Here is a 22,842-nt window from a genome sequence, read left to right on the forward strand (position 1 = left end):
TGGTTTAAAAATGTTACTTTTAAATTTCCCGTTATTTTGCTATCATCAGCTGCGGTTTAGCTAGCCCAGTGGGAAAGCCGATGAGAACAAATTCTTGTTGAATATCCTGTCTATGACGTGGTAGGCCAAATTTTAGGCAGTAAAGTGTGTGCAGTATGAGGTTAGACATGGTAAATTAAGATGACTGAAACTATCATATAATTGTGGATCCAAATAACCACGTTTGTCCTGTGAAGGGTAAAACACGATGTTGAGTGCGCTGGATATGAACAATTTGACAGTACTTCAACAGTCAGGCTTAATTGTGACATTTGTTTTTCAAATAAATTAACAGCTTAAATCATTCGTTATATGGATATATTGGTGATATTTATTAATTTAAAAGATATCAATAAATTTATTTGAGGAGGCTGCATTTCCGTTGATTGAGTCTAATGAAATTTATTTCTGAATATATATATCTATGGCCGGGAGGAAAAAGGGCTTAAGTACAAATTTTATACTTTTCAGAAGAGCGGTAGAAAGATTGAAATTGGTGTCAATTAGAGAGTTTTTTAATTAAGAGGTTTTTCCTGGGTATTATTTTTTATACTTCTCCTAAAATAGGTAAAGTTGTTCATTAGGAATTTTCTTGACTGTTTCCAAAACGCGGAAATTCTAGTTGAAGCAAGTAAAGCGATAGGGTTGGAAGTAAATCCCGAAAAGACTAAGTATATGATTATGTCTCGTGACCAGAATATTGTACGAAATGGAAATATAAAAATTGGAGATTTATCCTTCGAAGAGGTGGAAAAATTCAAATATCTTAGAGCAACAGTAACAAATATAAATGACACTCGGGAGGAAATTAAACGCAGACTAAATATGGGAAATGCTTGTTATTATTCGGTTGAGAAACTTTTGTCATCTAGTCTTCTGTCAAAAAGTCTGAAAGTTAGAATTTATAAAACAGTTATATTACCGGTTGTTCTGTATGGTTGTGAAACTTGGACTCTCACTTAGAGAGAGGAACAGAGATTAAGGGTGTTTGAGAAAAAGGTTATTAGAAAAATATTTGGGGCTAAGGGGGATGAAGTTACAGGAGAATGGAGAAAGTTACACAATGCAGAGCTGCACGCATTGTATACTTCACCTGACATAATTAGGAACATAAAATCCAGATGTTTGAGATGGGCAGGACATGTAGCACGTATGGACGTATGGGCGAATCCAGAAATGCATATAGAGTGTTAGTTGGGAGGCCGGAGGGAAAAAGACCTTTGGGGAGGCCGAGACGTAGATGGGAAGATAATATTAAAATGGATTTGAGGGAGGTGGGACATGATGGTAGAGACTGGATTAATCTTGCTCAGGATAGGGACCAATGGCGGGCTTATGTGAGGGCGGCAATGAACCTCCGGGTTCCTTAAAAGCCGGTAAGTAAGTAAGTAAGTTTCCAAAACTAGCCACACTTAAGCCCTTTCAAGACTAGAAGCCAAACTGAGTAGAAGGGACTACTGTATTTAAACATAAGACCTTTTTCACGTCAAAATAAATGAGAAATGTAAATTATAAGGAATGCAAAATGGGTCTTAAACAATTATAGGACTGTTTACCCTGGTGCTTAAAATTTTAAAAGGAAAGGGCATTAGTATGCGATGAAATGGCTAAAATACAAGTTCGACCTTTTTAATAGGGAAGCATGGAAACTAAACATGTGATGGTTTGTAAGGAATAAAGTATTAAATATTCTTAAGTCCTTTATTCTGTGTGCGCTCGATTAAAAAAAAAAGTACTTAGGGTATTTGGTAACGCTCTATAAATCCAGTCAGGAGTCTTATTTGACTTTAACCGTTTTACCAGATTGTAGAGAATTGTTTCAGTTTTCAGAATATATAAAAATCTCACTTTCACAAAAAATTGACTTAAGACCATTTTCCTCCCGGCCACAGATAGGCTATATATATATATATATGATCAAATATGAAATACGAAGGTAGGTATGTTAGTTCTATTTAAATGTTATTTTATTGCATAATATCACGATTATAAATTTACGGAGTGAGAACTGAACTGGAAATTTATTTCTTAGTGCTCACAAAAAAAAATCAGATCATTCTTAGTGAAGTTTATTCTACGCAAATGTTGGTATCATTTCACACGTGCACTTTTCAAAATTTTGTTGATTGACGTCTCAAGACATTTAAACTTTGTGTAGATCTATATTCTTTCTTCAGAAATGAAACGAAAGCTTTTTTATGGACTTGTAGTAAATTCTATCCTGTTTTCTTAACTTACATTAAAGAATTTATTGATAGTGAACGCACATGAAAAATAACCACCAACAACCAATGCAGTGAAACAATAAGAAAATTAAGCTTTTCTAATAGAGTTCTTGCTGTCATATCAATAACTATAAGCCATAAGTAATGAATAAAATAAAAATAGGTGTCATATAAAGATGTATTATTTATACAAAGTAACCATTAGATAATGAATAAATTAAAAATACATCAGAGTTCTCAATACGTTATAGTACTGAACTATCTATAGGCCTAGTAACGTCACAAGAGGCCTGAGATTTGCCGATAAATCCACGAGCGAAGCGAGTGGATTTATTTTGGAAATCTCAGACCTCGAGTGACATTTATTAGGACTAGTTCGTGAATAAAATAAAAATGTAAATAATATGGCCCTAAAATTCGCTCACAAAATGTTAATAATTGTATATTTATGAATACTTAACCTATTCAGACATTGTGAAGTCGAAATAGATGAATAACGATTACTGGAATAAAGAAATTGAATGCTATTCAGTAATGCCAATTGAGAAAAGCGAAATACAAGTTTAAAACTCTTAATTACATGTACTGCGCTTTTCCCTTCCGTTAACAGAAATGTGTTTTCATTTTCTGCTATAATTTAATTTAAATATTTTATAGTATAATTACAAATAACCTGATTAATACATTAATTAAATGAACAATTGTTATGAAGGAGTGTCGTTTTCTTTAGATACAATGAACATGGAATTAGAAGATGAAGATGTAGATGTGGAAGTAGGAGGTCACACTATTTATTTAGTACAATGGATTCATGCTCATCGATTTACGCGGGAACAATTGGCGACACTGACTAAACAAAAGAATGAACATGCGATAAATAAAATTGATAGTGCTAAATCGAGCTGCAGAAATTATCGCGATGTATGAGTGTGATTGGTTGGAATTCAAAATGTCATTACACTTCATTGGCCGAAAATGGAATGACGTCATATAAACGAAATAGTCATTGTAAAGTACTTCAAATTAAGTATTCTCTTTCTCATGTTTAATTTAACTCCATCTAGATGATTATTGTTGTTATTATTAGGCCTATTATCATTATTATTATTATTATTATTATTATTATTATTACTAATAAAATAGTTTGCTTAAGTAGCTAGTTTATTATAATTATTACATTTTGGTTTAATGGAGGAATAATTTTAATATAAATTTCGTAAGATGTGGCATTGTTTTATACGATTGTGACTGTAACTTATCCTAGATTAAGAAACAAACAAATTACGTAAAACACTTTTCATGCTAATTATGACCAATAACAACTAAAAATTAGTACGTCCTGCGATAAAACCGAGGCTATAGTTATTACAAAAAAATTCTGAATGTAAATACGATAATAGTAGAGATAAACGCTAATAACTGCCAATATTCTTTTTCAACTGCACGTGAAATCCTGTAAAAAGTAATTTTTTTTCGTAGAAAATGTTATCTTTCTGTTCTACTTTCGCAACGGCTAGGGTACATTAGCTGTACAAAGCGAAGCTACAGTATGTTTAAAGTGTAATAGTTTTGTTTGAAGAAGCCATAATTACTTGGAGTATAATTACATAAATAATAAACAACTTCTCTAACACGGACGTTTTTGTAGACATTCTATTTAGGCCTATGCTGTTTAAATTGAAGGGTTCAGATCCATAGTGGGCCAAGCGCCATTATTAAAAACGGAGAAAGCAAGAGTTAAAGTTAAGTGAATACCAAAGTTTAATGAATATTGACATATCATTTAGTTTTAATGTGTATACTTTATATTACTTGCTATATGTTTCCATTGAATTATGGTAATAACTTCATTTTAACCCTTGTTTTCCACGGTTTTAGTAAATGGCGCTTGGCCCACTATGGTACTGAACCCTTCAATTATCACAATCATATGTGACATAAATATAACGAAAGAATCGTTATCTCCAATTATTAATAAACCCTTATTTGTATTTATTTTTATTCAAATAAAAGAGCAATAATATTCAGTAAAATATGTTAGTTACTTCTCGTGAATTATTTTATATATGAATTAATTTTTAAATATTATATTTATTAATATTCTAATACTCCAAAAGACATCAATGTACAGATACGGAAATAATATTTGGAACTCCCTTATTGTATAAGTTTCGCTTGCAACACACTGCGCATGCCCAGTTCTCCAAAGCGATAGTCCGCACGGCATCGTTTTGTCAGCATTTGAAATATACAGGATGTTAAAAAGTATCCAATATTTTAGGAGGTGATAGCATGCCTCAAAACAGAAAAATAATGATGATGGAAGAGTGGAACAGAGAAAAATTCTCTCCGGCACCGGGATTTGAACCCGGCTTTTCAGCTCTACGTACTGACGCTTTATCCATTAAGCCACACCGGATTCCCATCCCGATGCCGGATCGAATCCTCTCAGTTTAAGTTCCACCTCTTGGGTTCCCTCTAGTGGCCTACCCTCATGCACTACGTCATAGATGTATGGCAGTGGCACAATGTCCACACATGTGCAGAGGTGCACTCGTTATGAATGACTAAGTGGCCGGGATCCGACGGAATAAGCGCCGTCTTAAATCAGAAAGTGATTATTTTTGCATATATATTACGATGTACCGAATTACATATGATATTTCAGTGCAGAAATTCTGCGTCATCATATGATGATGGAAGAATGGAGCAGAGAAAAATTCAGTGGCTTAATGGATAAATGTAGAGCTGAAAACCCGGTTCAAATCCCGGTGCCGGAGAGAATTTTTCTCTGTTCCACTTTTCCATCATCATATGGTGACGCAGAATTTCTGCACTGAAATACCGTATGTACTTCGGTACATCGTAATATATAATATATGTAATATAAGAAAATAATGTCTAATAAACATGGGTCCTACAAAACATACTTTCTGAGATCCGAACAGTTGTTCATAGGAGGTGCTCAATGTGACGTCCATTCATGTCAATGCATTCCTCTGCCCTACAATACAGCAGGCTACCAGATCATCGTACCGTAGTTGACACCCCTAGCATGGAATAATGATACGCCGCAAAGAATACTGAAAATACAAGTTGGTCGCGGATTAGAGCGAGGTTCAGCAGAGATGGTATTGTGAATTTTCGTAATCAGCATGTGTAGGCTGATGCAAATCCGCATCCAGTTGAAGAAACAAGGCATCAGCACCGATTCTCAATCAACGTATGTGCAGATGTTCTCGGCGATAGATTAAAGATCCATACGTGCTACCACAGAGATTAACTGGGGATCGTTATCAGGACTTTCTTATTAACGTATTGCCTACCATGCTGGAGAATGTGTCATGTCAGCAGAGACTAAAGATGTGGTTTATGCACGATGGCGCACCAGGACATTTTCTCCACAATGTGCGTTAACACCTGAAGCTGACATTTCAGGACCGCTGGATTGGTAGGGAAGCTCCACATCTTGGTCTGCTCGTTCCCCAAACCTAAATCCCCTAGACTTTTGGTTATGGGGACACATAAAGGAACCAAGTCAATTTCAAAGAGTGTTTCCTTACGCCGAAGGGCAGAGGAATGCATTGCCATGAATGGACATCACATTGAGCACCTCGTATGAACAAGTGTTCAGATCTCAGAAAGTATGTTTTGTAGGACCCATGTTTATTAGACATTATTTTCTTGTTTTGATGCATACTAGCACCTCCTAAAATATTGGACACTTTTTTAACACCCTGTATAATTTTTCTTCGATTCTTGTCGCAATCTGAAAGGCATTTCAAATGATGCGATGAAAAGTGATCTAATGTTAAGAATGGGTATTTATAAACATTACAGTAAAATAGAATGGCAATACATTTGACATACATTATGAATTAAAATAAAAAGTCGACATCATGATCTGAACATAGAGCCTTGTTCTTAGTGATCAAGCACGATATCACGGTGCTATCGGAACGCTTGGAAAGGAATGTCATAATCACGGTTATCTTACCATGTTCGTTTACGGAATGACTTTTAGTCATTAGTGTAACTGAGTAATTTCGCGATTTTGGTATTAATAAGGAAAATATATCTCTAGCTTTTGTCTGATGCTTTTCCAATTTACTGCGAGCTAAAACAAGGAAATGCACTGTCATCTTTACTTTTTAACTTCGCTCTAGAATATGCCATTAGGAAAGTTCAGGATAAGAAACAGGATTTGGAATTGAACGGGTTACATCAGCTTCTTGTCTATGCGGATGACGTGAATATGTTAGGTGAAAATTCACAAACGATTAGGGAAAACACGGAAATTTTACTTGAAGCAAGTAGAGCAATAGGTTTGGAGGTAAATCCCAAAAAGACAAAGTGTATGATTATGTCTCGTGACCAGAATATTATACGAAATGGAAATATAAAAATTGGAGATTTACCCTTCGAAAAATTCAAATATCTTGGAGACAAAGGAGTGATGGCACTGTATACAGAATGTGAAGAGCAATCACGACCGATGTAAGGTGGTGGAATAAATATATCATATATCATAAAAAAATATCTTGGAGCAACAGTAACAAATATAAATGACACTCGGGAGGAAATTAAACGCAGAATAAATATGGGAAATGCCTGTTATTATTCGGTTAAGAAGCTTTTCTCATCTAGTCAGCTGTCAAGAGATCTGAAAGTTAGAATTTATAAAACAGTTATATTACCGGTTGTTCTGTATGGTTGTGAAACTTGGACTCTCACTTTGAGAGAGGAACAGAGGCTAAGGGTGTTTGAGAATGAGGTAGTAGATGTCAGTAGTGTGTTATGAGCAGTTCTCTTGTTACCAGTTGTGCCGACTATACAATCTTCATTGAACTCTATGGACGATTACTAGTCAAGAAGACTTTGTTGATTCAGTTTCATTTTTATTAAAACAGCTGCATTCCACTTTACTTATCAATATACATTAAACAAATTCTGATACGTGACTATCCATAATCTCATACAGCAGAAGCTATAACATTACCTAAATAATACAAACAAGATAAATGATAGAAAAGTTTTAATTAAGGATAATGAAATAGGTAAACATGAATCATTTTAAAAGGCACAATTATTGAAAGTACAATGTAGGCAAACAAAGAAAGGAGGTGATAAAAACAAATAAATGCTAGGGAGGTGATAGAAACGAAATGTTAGGGAAGTGATAGAAATTGTAGGATAAGCGCTAAGATTGGTTGAAACACGTCGTACCGTATCGTTTTTTTTTTTGGTCAAAATAAGCATGACGTAGTAAAAGTGTAATAGTCTGAAGAAAAGATTATACTGCTCATTGCTGCCAACTGTGCCTGTTTTCAGAACGCCCTGCATTCTGCTCTTCAGCAACTGGAAAACCTGACAAAGCTGGTACACACCCAACAAGTGAGTTTTGTCTTTGTTACTGGTGTAAACATAAAAAAATGAATATGCCTGTGTCATCGGTTGATGATTCAGTCAAAGTCACGCATGTTAGTAAAGTTTTGCTTATTGAAGATTAGAAATTGTGTTACTTTTAGTATAGTTTGTAATTTGGTTAAATTTATTTGCATAGTTCGCTATATGAACTAATATTAATACATTAAGGCAGCGGTTCCTAATCTGTGGTTCGTGGACCTTTGACTGTTCGCGAGTGATTTAAAAGATCTTCAAGAAACCAAAGTGTGACCATTATCAGGTCAGACTTTTGATACGCAGAGGTGAACAGGAATGAGTTCATATGAGGGACTTCTCTTGGCTTGCAAATCTTACGAATCTATTCGATATTTTTAGTTTTGGGACTGTGGGATTGTGGAAGGGGAAAAAATGCTTTTCGCATATCAGTTTTGCATCCCTGATTTAGACCATGGAATCCAGTCGTGACGAAAAATGTTGATCCAATAAACAGAATCTGCTACAGTGAATGTTCTAGAATAGATTACTTCCATTCTTATGGGGAGTAGAGATGTAGCCCAGCGGCAAAGACGCCACCACCTCTCAGTAGGCCTAGATTTTTATTATATGTTTGATTTTGATTACATGTAATTTTCTATTTTATTTTATATTCTCCTTATATAATATAGCTAACTGATCTAGACTATTTGTAATTTTCTATTACATTTTATGTAATCTCTAACCTATCTTCTTTTTTGTTGTTCTGTATTCTATTACATAATTATGTATTTCATGTATATTATTCAAACCTGGTTGAGTGGAAGAGAACATGGCCTTAACTCTGTCAGGCAAAATAAAACTAGGCAGGCAGACATGCAGGCAGGATGGATGGATGGATGGATGGGTGGATGAATGGGTAGATAGATAGATAGATAGATAGATAGATAGATAGATAGATAGATAGATAGATAGATAGATAGATAGATAGATAGATAGATAGATAGATAGATAGATAGATAGATAGATAGATAGATAGATAGATAGATAGATAGATAGATAGATAGATAGATAGATAGATAGATAGATAGATAGATAGATAGATAGATAGATAGATAGATAGATAGATAGATAGATAGATAGATAGATAGATAGATAGATAGATAGATAGATAGATAGATAGATAGATAGATAGATAGATAGATAGATAGATAGATAGATAGATAGATAGATAGATAGATAGATAATTTAATGTCATTCAGCAAATATACAGCCCATAGACAACGTCAAAATACAAATATATAATAGATGACCTATAAAAGATATTGGAATAAAATCAAAATAAATATACAATTGCCAGACAATTACAAAAAGAAATTAAAAGTGTTAAAAGGAATGGTATAAGATGGGATTAAAATGTACAAATAAAAGCAAAATTTATATATTTTTTTCATTTAGTAATAAAATTAATCTATAAATTAAAAAGGGTTAAAACTGTGACATTATATCTAATTGCGTTCCCATTAAATGATTAAGGTGTCATTTACTTGAAGTTAAAACAATAGTATCTAAAACATTATTACTAAAATCATTGATATTATAGAGTGGATTTGCCATCAATGCCTTTCTCACTAACCTTCTGAAAGTAAAATATGAGTTACTTCTTATATTCAAGGGTAAAGAGTTATAAAGTTTATATGATATAGAAATAAAACTATTGCTTGTAGTACTATATTTATTCTTGTTTAAATATATATCAAGTCTGGAACGGGTTGAATAATTATGAATAGATGAGCAAGTAGGAAGATCATGCATATTACGCTACTACTACTACTACCAGTAGTAGTCAACACCTGTGGACTAACGGTTAGCGCGTCTGGCCGCGAAACCAGGTGGCCCGGATTCGAATCCTGGTCGGGGCAAGTTACCTGGTTGAGCATTTTTCCTGGTTTTCCCTCAACTGAATTTGAGCAAATGCTGGGTAACTTTCGGTGCTGGACCTTGGACTCACTTCACCGGCATTATTACCTTCATCTCATTCAGACGCTAAATAATCTAAGATGTTGATAAAGCGTCGTAAAATAACCTACTAAAAATTGCCTTTCCTCCTCACAAATAATCTCGCTTCCTTCTTACAGTCGCCCTCGGTAGCGTAGTTGGTATACTTCCCCCCCCCCCCCCATGGAGTGCAGTTTCATAGAAAGGACTTTGCCGACAGACCATCTACTGCCCCCTACTAATTGGTTGTCATAAATAAATGTCTTCCTTACTGTGACGGAAATCTTGTCTTCTCCTGTTAGTAACCAATCACAACCCTCGTTCAGAAGAATTGACAGGTTCCCGTCAAATCCACGTGTAGGCAGAGTTGTCGCATCTTTTCCGAATTCCAAGAATCCCGTCAGTCTCATTTCAAGGGTCACCAGGATTGTGGCAACTGTGCAATGTTGGGATGAGGGGACAGGATGGAATTGTCACAGGTGTTTGTATAGGAAGTCATAAATCTGTAAGTGGGTGTTCAAAGGAGCCACCGAACTGCACTCCTTGAAATAAAATAAGGTATATAGCGCTGACCTTCTATGCTCGAGATTGCGGGTTCGATACCGGCCGAGGTCGATGACATTTAAGTGTGTTTAAATGCGACAGGCTCATGTCAGTAGATTTACTGGCATGTGAAAGAACTGCGGGACAAAAATTCCGGCACGCCGGCGACGCTGATATAACCTCTGCAGTTTCGAGTGTCGTTAAATAAACCATAATTTTTTTTCCTTCTCACAGTTTTCGCGTAGCACATGAGCGCGCGTCATTTAAAACTCGATCAACCGAGGTTTCGTTATAGCTGTGAACTTAGAAATTATCGAATCTTCCTCGATTTTCAAGGCACACATTTTATTTGATACTAGCCGTTCCCGTGCGCTCCGCTGCACCTGTTAGAAATAAATATAAAGTGATTACGTAATTAAAATAGGACATTTGATCCAGGGAACATTCGTGTTTGATAGAAGGATAAATCGTTTAATATGATACTTAATTTAAATTGTATTTAAATAATTAAAATGCGGTCATTTTGGTCCAGAGAGCAATCATTTGGTGCAATGACAATTTCTTCAACATGTTTCTTAATTGTTATTACTGTGCATGCAACCATAGTTTAATGAAGATTGACATATCATTTAGTTTTAACGTGTATACTTTATATTACTTGCTATATGTTTCAGAAGTTACTGTAATAACATTGTAGAATTATGTCCATCTAGAGAAACTACACTTTCCAATGGTGAAATAATAATTAAACAATTAATAGCTTCCGATATTACTTCACACAAACACAGAAACATTCTCTGTAGGCTATGTTTAATAGCTTTCAATTGTTGTTGTCCAAGGCCCCTTATAGACGAAGTCATTTATTTTTATTTCAGCAGAGCGCCTTAGATGTCGTTATTGTAAGTTTAAAACTCATTAATGTTATTAAATATCAGTCCTATCAAAATTTTGTGTAGAATAAAACTTATCGGAAGTTATTTTTAAAGAAACTTTTGTTATGTAACATTTTTCATTAAAATCAATAATAAGCGAGATATTTCGATTTATTTAATTCAGGCCCCTTATAACACCCCTTTTAAATAAAGTATTTTGAATGCCATATAGCCTAAACTCTAAGTTACAACGAACTTAATTTATATTCCAATTTTCTTATAAATCGGTTCAGCCATTATCGCTTGAAAAGGTAACAAACACCCAGACAGACAGACATACAAACAAAAATTCCAAAAAAGCGATTTTCGGTTTCAGGATGGTTAATTATACATGTTAACACCAATTAATTTTGAAAAATCGAAAATTACCAGAAAAATTTTGGCTATAGATTTATTATTAGTATAGATTTACTTTCATGGGAAATGCCTGTTATTATTCCGTTGAGAAGCTTTTGTCATCCAGTCTGCTGTCAAAAAATCTGAAAGTTAGAATTTATAAAGCAGTTATATTACCGGTTGTTCTTTATGGCTGTGAAACTTGGACTCTCACTTTGAGAGAGGAACAGAGATTGAGGGTTTTTGAGAATAAGGTTCTTAGGAAAATATTTGGGGCTAAAGGGGATGAAGTTACAGGAGAATGGAGAAAGTTACAGAACGCAGAGCTGCACGCATTATACCCTTCACCTCACATAATTAGGAACATTAAATCCAGACGTTTGAGATGGTCAGGGCATGTAGCACGTATGTGCGAATCCGGAAATGCATATAGAGTGTTAGTTGGGAGGCCAGAGGGGAAAAGACCTTTGGGGAGGCCGAGACGTAGATGAGAGGATAATATTAAAATGGATTTGAGGGAGGTGGGATATGATGATAGAGACTGGATTAATCTTGCTTAGGATAGGGACCAATGGCGGGCTTATGTGAGGACGGCAATGAACCTCCGGGTTCCTTAAAAGCCAGTAAGTAAGTATAGATTTACTTTCAAAAGAAGAAAAATGTGAGGAGGACGTTCCTCCCTTCCCTCCCCCGAGGAGCCGCCACTGACAACTACTACTGTCTGTTGGAAAAGAAACGTGACTGTCTCGTTTGTCACAGGAGCTGCTGTTCATGGAGTCCGAGGCGCGCAAGCAGCTGCTACTGGACGCTGCTACGTCTGGCAATGCAACCGCAATTCGCCTCCTGGCAAACGTCGGTCTGAACGTGTCCGGTCGCGACAGGGACGGCTACACGGCGCTGCACCTGGCAGCGGGGCAGGGACACCTAGCAGTGGTGCGCACATTGCTGGATGCCGGGGCTAGTCCGCGGGCACGGACTCGGTGGGGGTGGACCCCCCTGCACGAGGCGGGCTTTGCCGGCCACCTGGACACGTGCCGGCTGCTGCTGGACCGAGGTGCTCTCGCCAACGACCGCACTATATACAACAGCACGGCCCTGCACCTGGCAGCGGGGGCGGGACACCTGTACGTCGCCAAGCTGCTGGCGTCGCGCGGCGGGGACCTCAGAGCCCTGGACAAGGCGGGGCACAGCCCGCTGGACTTGGCCGTCATGGCAGAAAGGCGCGGCGTCGTCGAGTGGATACGGCACAAAATATGACAAGCAGTTGACCGTGAGCTGTTGAATTCGTGTGTACAAAAATAACATTATGATTTATATTACATCCTACACCAAGTAAGGAAGCGAAACTACAAGCAATGCCTAGCGTAAGATAAGGTGCTCGTTATCACCACCATATTTTATTTTGTATCAGGAAGAATTGCACGGAATTGTTAAAAATAATATTGACATATTAGGATCTGTTAGAAAACAAATTGTAACATTTAAGGTAGGCACTCAGTTACCGGAAAATAACCGTTTGTTGCGTTTGGATTTTTTTTAAATTTTTTTTATTATTCAATTTAATAAACCCTATTTCACCCTGAGGTATATTAAGGTTATAGTTGGCATCAAAATACATATTTTATAACCAATAAACAATAGTAAAGTGATAACATAAAATAGTGGTCACAGTTACAATTTACTCGTACATGAATTATGTAGAAGCATGTACATTAGTGAAAGAATGGCTCCTGTTAAAGATTAATGAGATGTTTGAGGAATCATCAATACAAAAAGTATACACGAATGTCTAACCGTTTCAGAGTAAATCACGATCTTAAAAAGATAATCAATAGTAGATTAATAAAACAAATTTTCACTTTCAAATTAATACTTAATTCATTAACAATGAAACAGTTAAGAGTAATAAAGAGATAGCCTATTACAAGCAATGATTTACGGTTACAAGTTACATACATGATTCAGGAACAATTACAATAATTAAAATATAATACAAGTAATGACTTACAACTAACGAATACCGAAATTCTTGAAGGGCAATATACGAGGCGCATCCAGAATAGTACATTATGCAACGAGCCTATAATGAAAGTAATTAAGAAGTGAGTATGGATATTTATGAAACGGGCGCAAGCGAGTTTCATAATTTTCATACGAGCTTCTTAATTACCATTATAGGCGAGTTTCATACGACTTTTTATGCTCGATCATATTTCTAACTTGATATTATTAATTTTATTTGAGCAATGTTCCGTATGTTGTGAGATGTGCGCAGACGCGAAAGAATTGATTTTTTCCGAGGAATAGATGTCCACATTGACCTTGCTAGGCCATAAGAACCTACAGAGATAACACTGAAATTAAATTAGACATTGAAAAACGAGATGACAAATTGAATTTATTTGAATATTATTTACAATTAACGCTAATTATTATAGTAACAGAACATAACCTTCTGCGACAGTATTGGATTTCCAGCCTCCGTGACTTTTCGCTAATTCTCTTTCGATTGCATATCCGAGAATAATCGATACTTGCGGTTTTATAACGGCAGAAAGCTGACCTGTCATTGGCTGAACAGTTGTAACCTGAGTCGTCATTGGCTGAAAGACCTGACCTGTAATGAGTAGGTATACTTTAATGACATACATTAAAGGTCTGCTACCAGGTGTATAATTACTACATTTCGGCATGGTCGAGCATAAAGCAAATTGTAACATTTAAGGTAGGCACTCACTTACCGGAAAATAATCGTTCGTTGCGTTTGGATTTTTATTATAGTATCACTCATTGTATAAATATGGGAAATGCCTGTTATTATTCGGTTCAGAAACTTTTATCGTCCAGTCTGCTGTCAAAAAATCTGAAAGTTAGAATTTATAAAGCAGTTATATTACCGGTTGTTCTGTATGGTTGTGAAACTTGGACTCTCACTTTGAGAGAGGAACAGAGATTAAGGGTGTTTAAGAATAAAGTGCTTAGGAAAATATTTGGTGCTAAGAGGGATGAAGTTACAGGAGAATGGAGAAAGTTACACAACACAGAACTGCACGCATTGTATTCTTCACCTGACATAATTATTAGGAACATTAAATCCAGACGTTTGAGATGGGCAGGGCATGTAGCACGTATGGGCGAATCCAGAAATGCATATAGAGTGTTAGTTGGGAGGCCGGAGGGGAAAAGACCTTTCAGGAGGCCGAGACGTAGATGGGAAGATAATATTAAAGTGGATTTGAGGGACGTGGGATATGATGATAGAGAATGGATAGGGATAGGGACCAATGGTGGGCTTATGTGAGGGCGGCAATGAACCTCCGGGTTCCTTAAAAGCAAATAAGTAAGTAAGCATCGCTCATTGTCCGCATTACGGAATTAATAATCAAATAGTGTTGTAATTTACCGCTAGAGCACAACATCCGACGATATGATCACATATCACCGTCCTTCGCAAGTCTTTCGTGGCTCCGGCTTAAAGACTGTAGAACTTTACACTCTTTGTCTTTACTCTCTCGAATTCTGCACACTTCAACACCAAATTACCTTTCGTCTTGTTTCTCTTACCTATACTCTAACCACGACGTACAGCCCGATTATTTAGCCCTGACAGCTCAGCGACACGAAAGAGGAGCAGTAATAGGAGTAGTGGGGAGAGTTCCGGAGCAGAGATAAGGGCGAGCGGTCGCTAAAGGAATGCAGTACAGTTCAACTGTACTGGAAACACAACGCTATACCGCATGCGAGACATTCGATCCCTTTGACTGTAGGCAACAGGCTAACCTGAACATCCCTTGGAGTAAATTAATGGACTCGTCTGACCCAGGCGCAGCTCGCCGGCGACTGTCAGGACTAAATAATCGTACTGTAAATACCAGATCACTTATCTGTGGCACGCTTCATAGAACATCTTTTATTCATCATCTTTTACATATCCACCTGGCGACAATGGAATTCCTTGTCACAAAGTATTAGGGGCTGCAAGAGAATATACATTTTCAAAAACAACTTAAAGCAGGTTCGTCAGTACAGAGCACCCTGGGGCTAGCGTCTCTTACCCGCGGAAAACGCAGTGCACCATGGTGCACTCGTAGCTGCTAGCGGGTATGCTCTCTACCTCTTCCTGCTGCACGATGGTACAAACGGGACGGCACCGCTTACCTTTTGCACATTTCAGCGAGTGCTGAGTGTTATTATTATTATTATTTTATTATGATTATGATTATGATTATTATTATTATTATTATTATTATTATTATTATTATTATTATTATTATTATTATTATTATATCATTGTAGTGTTCTGAACTGAACCTGGAAATAAATTGAATAGCTCTGTAACTTAAACTATGAAGGACTTACTTGGTTAATTTGGTATCCCAAACCCATCCATATGTTCTTTTTCCATATTACATTGCTTTCATTCTAATATAAAGCTCTTCATACTGTTGAACTTAATAAAATAACCTATACCTTCAATATTACCGCGATTGGAGGCCTTGCAATCGATATAATTTGCCATGACAATTTATATTTCGATCTTGGACTGTACGGAAATCGTTTAGAATTCTCTGGCCAGAATTCCGATCGGAATCCAGTCATGCGTACAGAGGCGATACAGACAAGTGGGTGATCTTCATTTAAAATAATGCAAATTTAAATGGGAGCTATTACACTTACTGCAATTAGTTGCACAGTCGGAAATCGATTGCAAGTTAGTTGCAGGCCATGGAACTGCTCTTGCAACTTTTAGTTTAACGCAACCGTTGCGGGGTATTGACCGAAATGGGCGCTATTACACTTACTGCAATTAGTTGCACACTCGGAAATCGATTGCAAGTTAGTTGCAGGCCATGGAACTGTTCTTGCAACTTTTAGTTTAAGGCAACCGTTGCGGAGGATTGACCGAAATGGAGCGTACAGGGTGCGTCAGAAAGAACGGATGGATTTCAAACTATCGATACGCAGCGAGGGAAAGGATAGAGTGAGGGGGACCAAGACTGTTGGGTCAGCCAGAGAATGCAGTTTCAGTAGAGAACATGGTGTTGGTCTGGTGTACAACGTGCTTTCATCGCAGAGACATTTTTCAAAAATGAAGAGTCTGTGATCGCCACTCAGGACTCATTTCGACATCGGACGTCACGCTAGGATTCCAACTCGGAATACAATTTTGCGGTGGGTGACTTCATTTCGTACCACAGGTTCAACATTAAAGAAGAAATCACTTGGACGAACACGGAGCGCGTGTACACCTGCAAATGTGGAGACAGACAGTAGGTTGTCCGGCCACCTCAACGATCAGCCCGCAAACATGCTATTGCACTGAGATTGTCTGAGGTTACGGTAAGATCTCGCGCCCTGCGACTTCTTTCTTTGGGACCATTTGAAGGCGTAAGTAACCTCATGCACTGGACGAACTGAAGACGGCGATTCGTGAAGAAATCGCGGCAATCCCACCAACTATGACTGTGAAAGTGACGGCGAACTTCAGAAAACGGCTCGATGCCTGTATCGAAAACCAAGGACATCTTATGGATGATGTTGAATACCATAAATAAACTGCATCTATTGGTGAATATGTTGATAACAATAAATGTTTGATTTGATGAATCCTTACAATTTTCTTGCCCTGTGAAATCCATCCGTTCTTTCTGACGCACCCTATATTACACTAGGAAACTAATTGCATTAAACTTGCCTGCGAGCACACAAACCCCAGACCTGTCTCGTCAACAAATCCTCAGCAGATACAGTTGACGTGGCCTGCACGTTTGTGTCATTTGGTTCTTTGTGCGTATTTTGTGTTTTCACTGGTGAAGAAGTGTGGATAACAGGTAACAGTGCGATGGAGGAAAAACTGTAAACAATACGAAAAAGGAAGATTTGATGAAAAATTAACGCGCCGTTTAAAGCAAAGTTAATACAGAAGATTTTATATGTGAAGTTGAGAAATCTCCTACCTTATGGGACAGCAGATCAGAAGAGTACTCAAACAAAAGTACAAAATTAATTGCATGGAAAAGAGTGCTGGTAAATTTCTTTTCCGACTTAAAAAAAAAAGGCTGTTAACGAGAAAACTCATGTTGGTTTTTCCCACTTATTGGTTATATGTATTATTATGGAATTTTCTTCGTGTAATAAATACTAAACAATACAGTACAAGTTGATCTTGTTTTCTTCTAGTGTTAAAAAAAAAAACATTGTGGTTATGATTCAGTAATTAATATGCCTTACCTCAATGTTACGACTAACTTTTTTTCTGCTGGAATACTTTGTTTCAATTTGGTATCTTGGCCAGTTACGTCTTCTCCTATGTAATTCATAAAATGAGATTTCGATATGCGAAAGTAATTGAAGAAGAACTTGTTTTCATGCGCACAGAGATCCTCAAATGTTGTAGGTATAATACAGTTCCTTTTCCCTTCTTAAGGCTAACATTGGATGAACATGAAATTTTTGTAACTTCCTTTCCTGTTTATTAATCAACAAGGCGAGAAGCAGTACTTCTGCATTATTCGACGACATTTTCCCGACTGAACTTTACCGAGGTCCCCGGTATATACCAGAGGCCTCGGCTTGACTCACATTCACTCTGACACGGTCGCTAAACTGATTGCAGTGCGGTTTACTTAGGGTGAAATTGCTTGGCACATAGATTGGAATCAGTTGCATGCAATCGATTGCCTAGTGTAATAGAGCTCTTACATATTCACATCGGCAATAATTATGTTTGAGGAAAATAGTGTATTCGATGGAATGGTGCATTAGCATTAGTTTTTGTTTTTGTAAAAATAGTCCTTTTTCTAGGTTAGGTTAGGGTAGCTTATATTGAATTGTATTGGAATTAAGCATGGATATTTTACTTTGAAGATTTTGATCGAAAAACATAGGGAATTTAATAAAGAAACTCACTTGGCTTTTATTGATTACGAAAAACCTTTCGACCGTGTTGACAGAAATAAGTTCTTTCAGATTTTGGCAGATGATTCAGTTCCAAACGCAATTAAAAGAACAATTTACGAATTATATAACCACAATACTATCAAAATTACTATCGGATGAGAACATACCGAATGGAGACCGATAAACTGTGGAGTTCGTCAAGGATGCCCCCTCTCACAACTCCATCATCAGACATTGGCGACTAACAATTCATGGAAACATCCCGCTCTTCCGAAATTGTACCCTAGATAGATTATTATATGCAGACGATCAGGTTCTTTTTGCTACAAATGAAGACGAGCTGCAATACTCAATATACTTATCGTCTGAATATAATAGCACAAAATTTCAATATGAGAATTTCCCCAAACAAAACAAAAATTATGAAGTTCCAAGGTAAACAGCCAGTTAGGAGTAAAAGTTGCATTGAAACCCATACGTTAGATCATGTAAACTCATTTAAATATTTAGGTTATAATATTTACACATTTACCTGTTACTGATATATCTGAAAATATTCAACATTTTAAAGGAGCCTTAAGAACCATCAACCAGGTTTTCACAACCACGAAAACCCAAAAACGTACCAGGTTAAAAGCATATAAAGTTCTAGCAAGACCTGTCCTCATGTATGGTAGTGAGGCCTGGACTGTCCGAAACTCAGATGTTCAACGCCTAACAACTGCGTAAATGGGATTTCTAAGGAGGACTGCCTGCTACACCTTGCTTGACCACAAAAGGAATGAACTAATTACAAAAGAATTGAAAATTACACCTATTTATGAACATATAACCACTACAGACAAAAATGACCTGACCATGTCAATAGAATGGACCGTTCCAGACTCCCAAGACAAATTCTCCGTTATATACCACATGGAAGACGATCTTTGGGACGCCCCCTGAAAAGATTGACGGAGACCGTAACAGGCCACTAGACTTAATACCTGCAAGGACGATGATGATGATTAAGCATGGTGAATCTCCTCAAATGGACCTAGCATTAGGGTTCATCTTCTCTTCAGAGTAATGATATGATAAATAATATCTAAAGTATTGTTGAATGACGTAAACAAGGTATTAATAAAACAAATCATGACACAAATGACACTGAAACTCCCATTCAAATGGTAGTCCGAATAGGTCACCAAAGAGCGTGTCATACGCTGTGACGTAGAAATGGTAACAGAAGAAGCTGAATTCTTAACATTTTTATATTGACTTTATTGTCACTCTATTTACTTTGTTTGATATAGGCCACGCATTTGTTTCTTTCTTATGATGTATTATTTGAAGTAGAACGAGTATGTTTGAAAGCAAGCGATCGAAAACCTTGTGTTCACTAAGCTAGACTGTAGAAACGGTTATTCATTTCATTTATTAAAGAGCAAAGAACATACACGACATTGCATAACGCTTACATACATGATGGGGCGTGCAGTAGCGTTAAGATGTTGCCCTGCAAGCCGGAAGGACAAGGGTTCGATTCCGATGTTCTCCTATACGACCCTGGTAATTGCCAGAATCTATAAGAAATGAGTACCATGGAAATTTTCTTGAGGTTAAAGACGATGTGACAAGCAAGTAGGACTGACACCTCTACTGCCAATAATGCAGATTGTCTGTAAAGGTAGAGGGAGCCTTAACCTTCCAGTATCCTGTGGGCCTGCGTGGCTTGTATCAGGGATAACTTTACCTCTTTTACAAACAGTGAAATAAATATGTACGGGTGCAATTAGATTTTAAGCACTATAGCTGGTTGCTATTGACGACGGGACGTAAGTCACATTGCTTCTCTAGGGAAGTATAAAGGTACAGTCACACGTCGCTACTTTTGCAGCGCTGCAGTATAAAAAACTGCGCAACTCCTGTACTGCGACGTGTGAACAACGGTGCAACCCGAAAAGTAGCGGCTGCCGAACCTGCTGCCCGCTACTTTTCCATGCTGCGCGCAGCTTAAAAGTAGCGACGTATGAACAGGGTTCTCATGGTTGCAGCCGCAGCATTTTTGATATCGGTTTTGTTGAAACTTTTGCTGCGGTTGCAACCAGTGTTACCAACCAAATGTGCCAATGATACTTATATTGTTTGGATATATTTTAATGTTAAATGTGATGAAAATAAATTATTTGTAACAGTTATTAAATACACAACACAGTCTGAGCATGATTCCTGACTATATAATTCATTTTTTAAAGTTTCCGTAGCGTAGTTCCAAACAGGAGGGCTGCCAACATTGATTACATGAATATGCTGTTGGTTATCATTTAAGTATATAGGCGTTTTTAAAAGCTTTATAGTAAAAATAATGTCAATTTCTGAATACTAGATACGACAGAAAAGCAAATAATAGATCAGGAAGCTTTCTCATGAGTTTCTTAATAATGCGAACATAACCACAAAATGTATATTGAGAAGTCAACACGGAGATGGAAACCTGCAGCATGACTGCGGCTGCAAAAGTAGCGCCTTGTGTGTGAACAGACTCGCAACCTCCAGTTGCAACTTTTGCTGCACTCGGGTTGCGCAGCACGAAAAGTATTGTGCAGCGCGCTACTTTTGGCTTACGTGTGAACACGACACGCAACTTTTGCAGCTGCAGTACAAAAGTAGTGCTGCAAAAGTAGCGATGTGTGACCGTACCTCAAGTCAACATATGGCTCATTCAAGAGTAACATAATATGGGCTAATCCATATGAAATCGATCAGTAAAAAACCTCGCATATTTTTATACTCTAATTTTTTCCCTACTTATACAAGGTGTTGAGGGGAGTGCATTTTCAAAAATATACTATCGAAAATCAAACGGTTTTCGTATTATTGAGCAACAAATTTAGCGTATTTGATAAAAACAAGCCTCTTTCAGCGCTCAGAACTCTGGAACCATTTACTGCAGAACATTAAACGAGAGCTTATTTTGGAGCTGACATTTGGTAGGTTATGTTAAGAAGTAATCCTTATTTTTATTGTACACAGAGAGACAAATAATCTGATTTTACATGCTTTTAGGCTTTTTGGCCATTTGTAAAAATGTAAAAAAATATTGAGAAAAAACCTTGCATTATTAAGAGGGATTCGGTATTGTTTGCTTAGTGGTACGGCAATAAGTTTCGAGGGTATTAAATAGATTATTTTCACACGCCTAGACTTGAACGGTGCAGTACCGCACGCACTGGCCGAGAGCTGAAGATAAGCGAGCGTTGGACGTCATTTTACTCCTGTGTTTATGAAAACTTGTGATAAAGCTAGCACAGCCATGCGCTGCTAGACGACACATCACGTGTTTGTCTCCTGGCCTTGTTTGTCTCGGCTAGCTCCCGTCTCATAGTCAGCTGTTTAGTTCAAGCGCGTACTATTTTTCTTTATTTGATATTTTCAATACTTTCTTATCAACGGTGCACCAGTAAAAATATGTGTTTATTTGTACTTTCAATGCGGAATCTAACTACATATTTTAAAAATATTTTTTCCTAGCCAAAGGCGTCTTAATGAGGAAAAATCTAAATTTCTCCATTTCCATAAAAAGTAAGAAAATCTGTTTATATTTCAATATAAACTTTAATTTCCCAGCATCAAAATAAACCATGATTTTGATCATTGGGTGAAAGGGTTTCGGAGCTACAACTGTTTAAAGTTGCTAATTTTATGAAAATATGACAAATTTAAATATTTTTAATTTAAACACTATGAAGTTCTGATGCCTCAACCTTTGCACAGAGCATTGTATCACAGTTCTCTACGTATAAAAAAATTTAATTGTATTTAGAAATTGTAAGGTGAATTTTCTGTATATTTCGGTCGATTTGAGATGGACTAGCTCATATGTAGAAACAAATGAAATAATACTCAAAACACTACAACCTCTCCAACAGTTCAGATATTAAATCATGTAACATGAAGAGTGTCATGTATTTTCATTACGTAAAATGTGGGAGTGGAAAAAAAAAATCATACCTATGCAAAATGTGAGTTTTATAGAATTTGCTAGTCTGGACTACTCAATTGCAGTTCTCGCTATCACTCGGGTGCGCACTCGTCCTCGACTAGTAAAAACTACTTACCTACCTTAATACCAGTGGCGGCTGGTGCTTCAAAATTTTGTTCGTTTACTTTCTTACTACGAAATATTAGGCCTATCGTGCTACAGTCGTAAAAATTTGCAAAAACTCACCTACTTATTTCCACAATGTTTTCCCAGAAGAATTTCTTCGTAGTGTCATTAGAGCGTATCCGTTCATAAATGAAAGGAATATTCGCACTGAACGTTCAGTTATTTATGGCACTGATGAATTCAGAAACATTTCAGGCTGTGTGTCTCTAACGGAATTTTTCAGACACAACAATTTATGTTCAACCTTCGGCGAGTGTACAAAATTACTAGAAATTTTACTAACAATCCCTATGACGACTTCAGAGGCTGAAAAGTGTTTTCCTACTCTCCTCCGAACAAA

At 36.9% G+C, this 22,842-nt stretch overlaps 1 protein-coding gene across 1 annotated transcript in view; it reads left to right on the plus strand.

Moving 5' to 3' along the window:
- Positions 1 to 12,979, plus strand: part of LOC138705365 (serine/threonine-protein phosphatase 6 regulatory ankyrin repeat subunit C-like) — a 35,234-nt gene extending 22,255 nt beyond the window's left edge. The window contains exons 7-8 of the mRNA XM_069834153.1: positions 7,596 to 7,658; positions 12,212 to 12,979. Of these exons, the coding sequence (XP_069690254.1) occupies positions 7,596 to 7,658; positions 12,212 to 12,709 (561 nt within the window). The 3' untranslated portion in view covers positions 12,710 to 12,979. The remainder of the gene's footprint in view (positions 1 to 7,595; positions 7,659 to 12,211) is intronic.
- Positions 12,980 to 22,842: the final 9,863 nt, after the last annotated feature.

The sequence above is a fragment of the Periplaneta americana genome, chromosome 1 (assembly GCF_040183065.1).
Source record: "Periplaneta americana isolate PAMFEO1 chromosome 1, P.americana_PAMFEO1_priV1, whole genome shotgun sequence".
Classification (NCBI taxonomy): Eukaryota; Metazoa; Arthropoda; class Insecta; order Blattodea; family Blattidae; genus Periplaneta; species Periplaneta americana.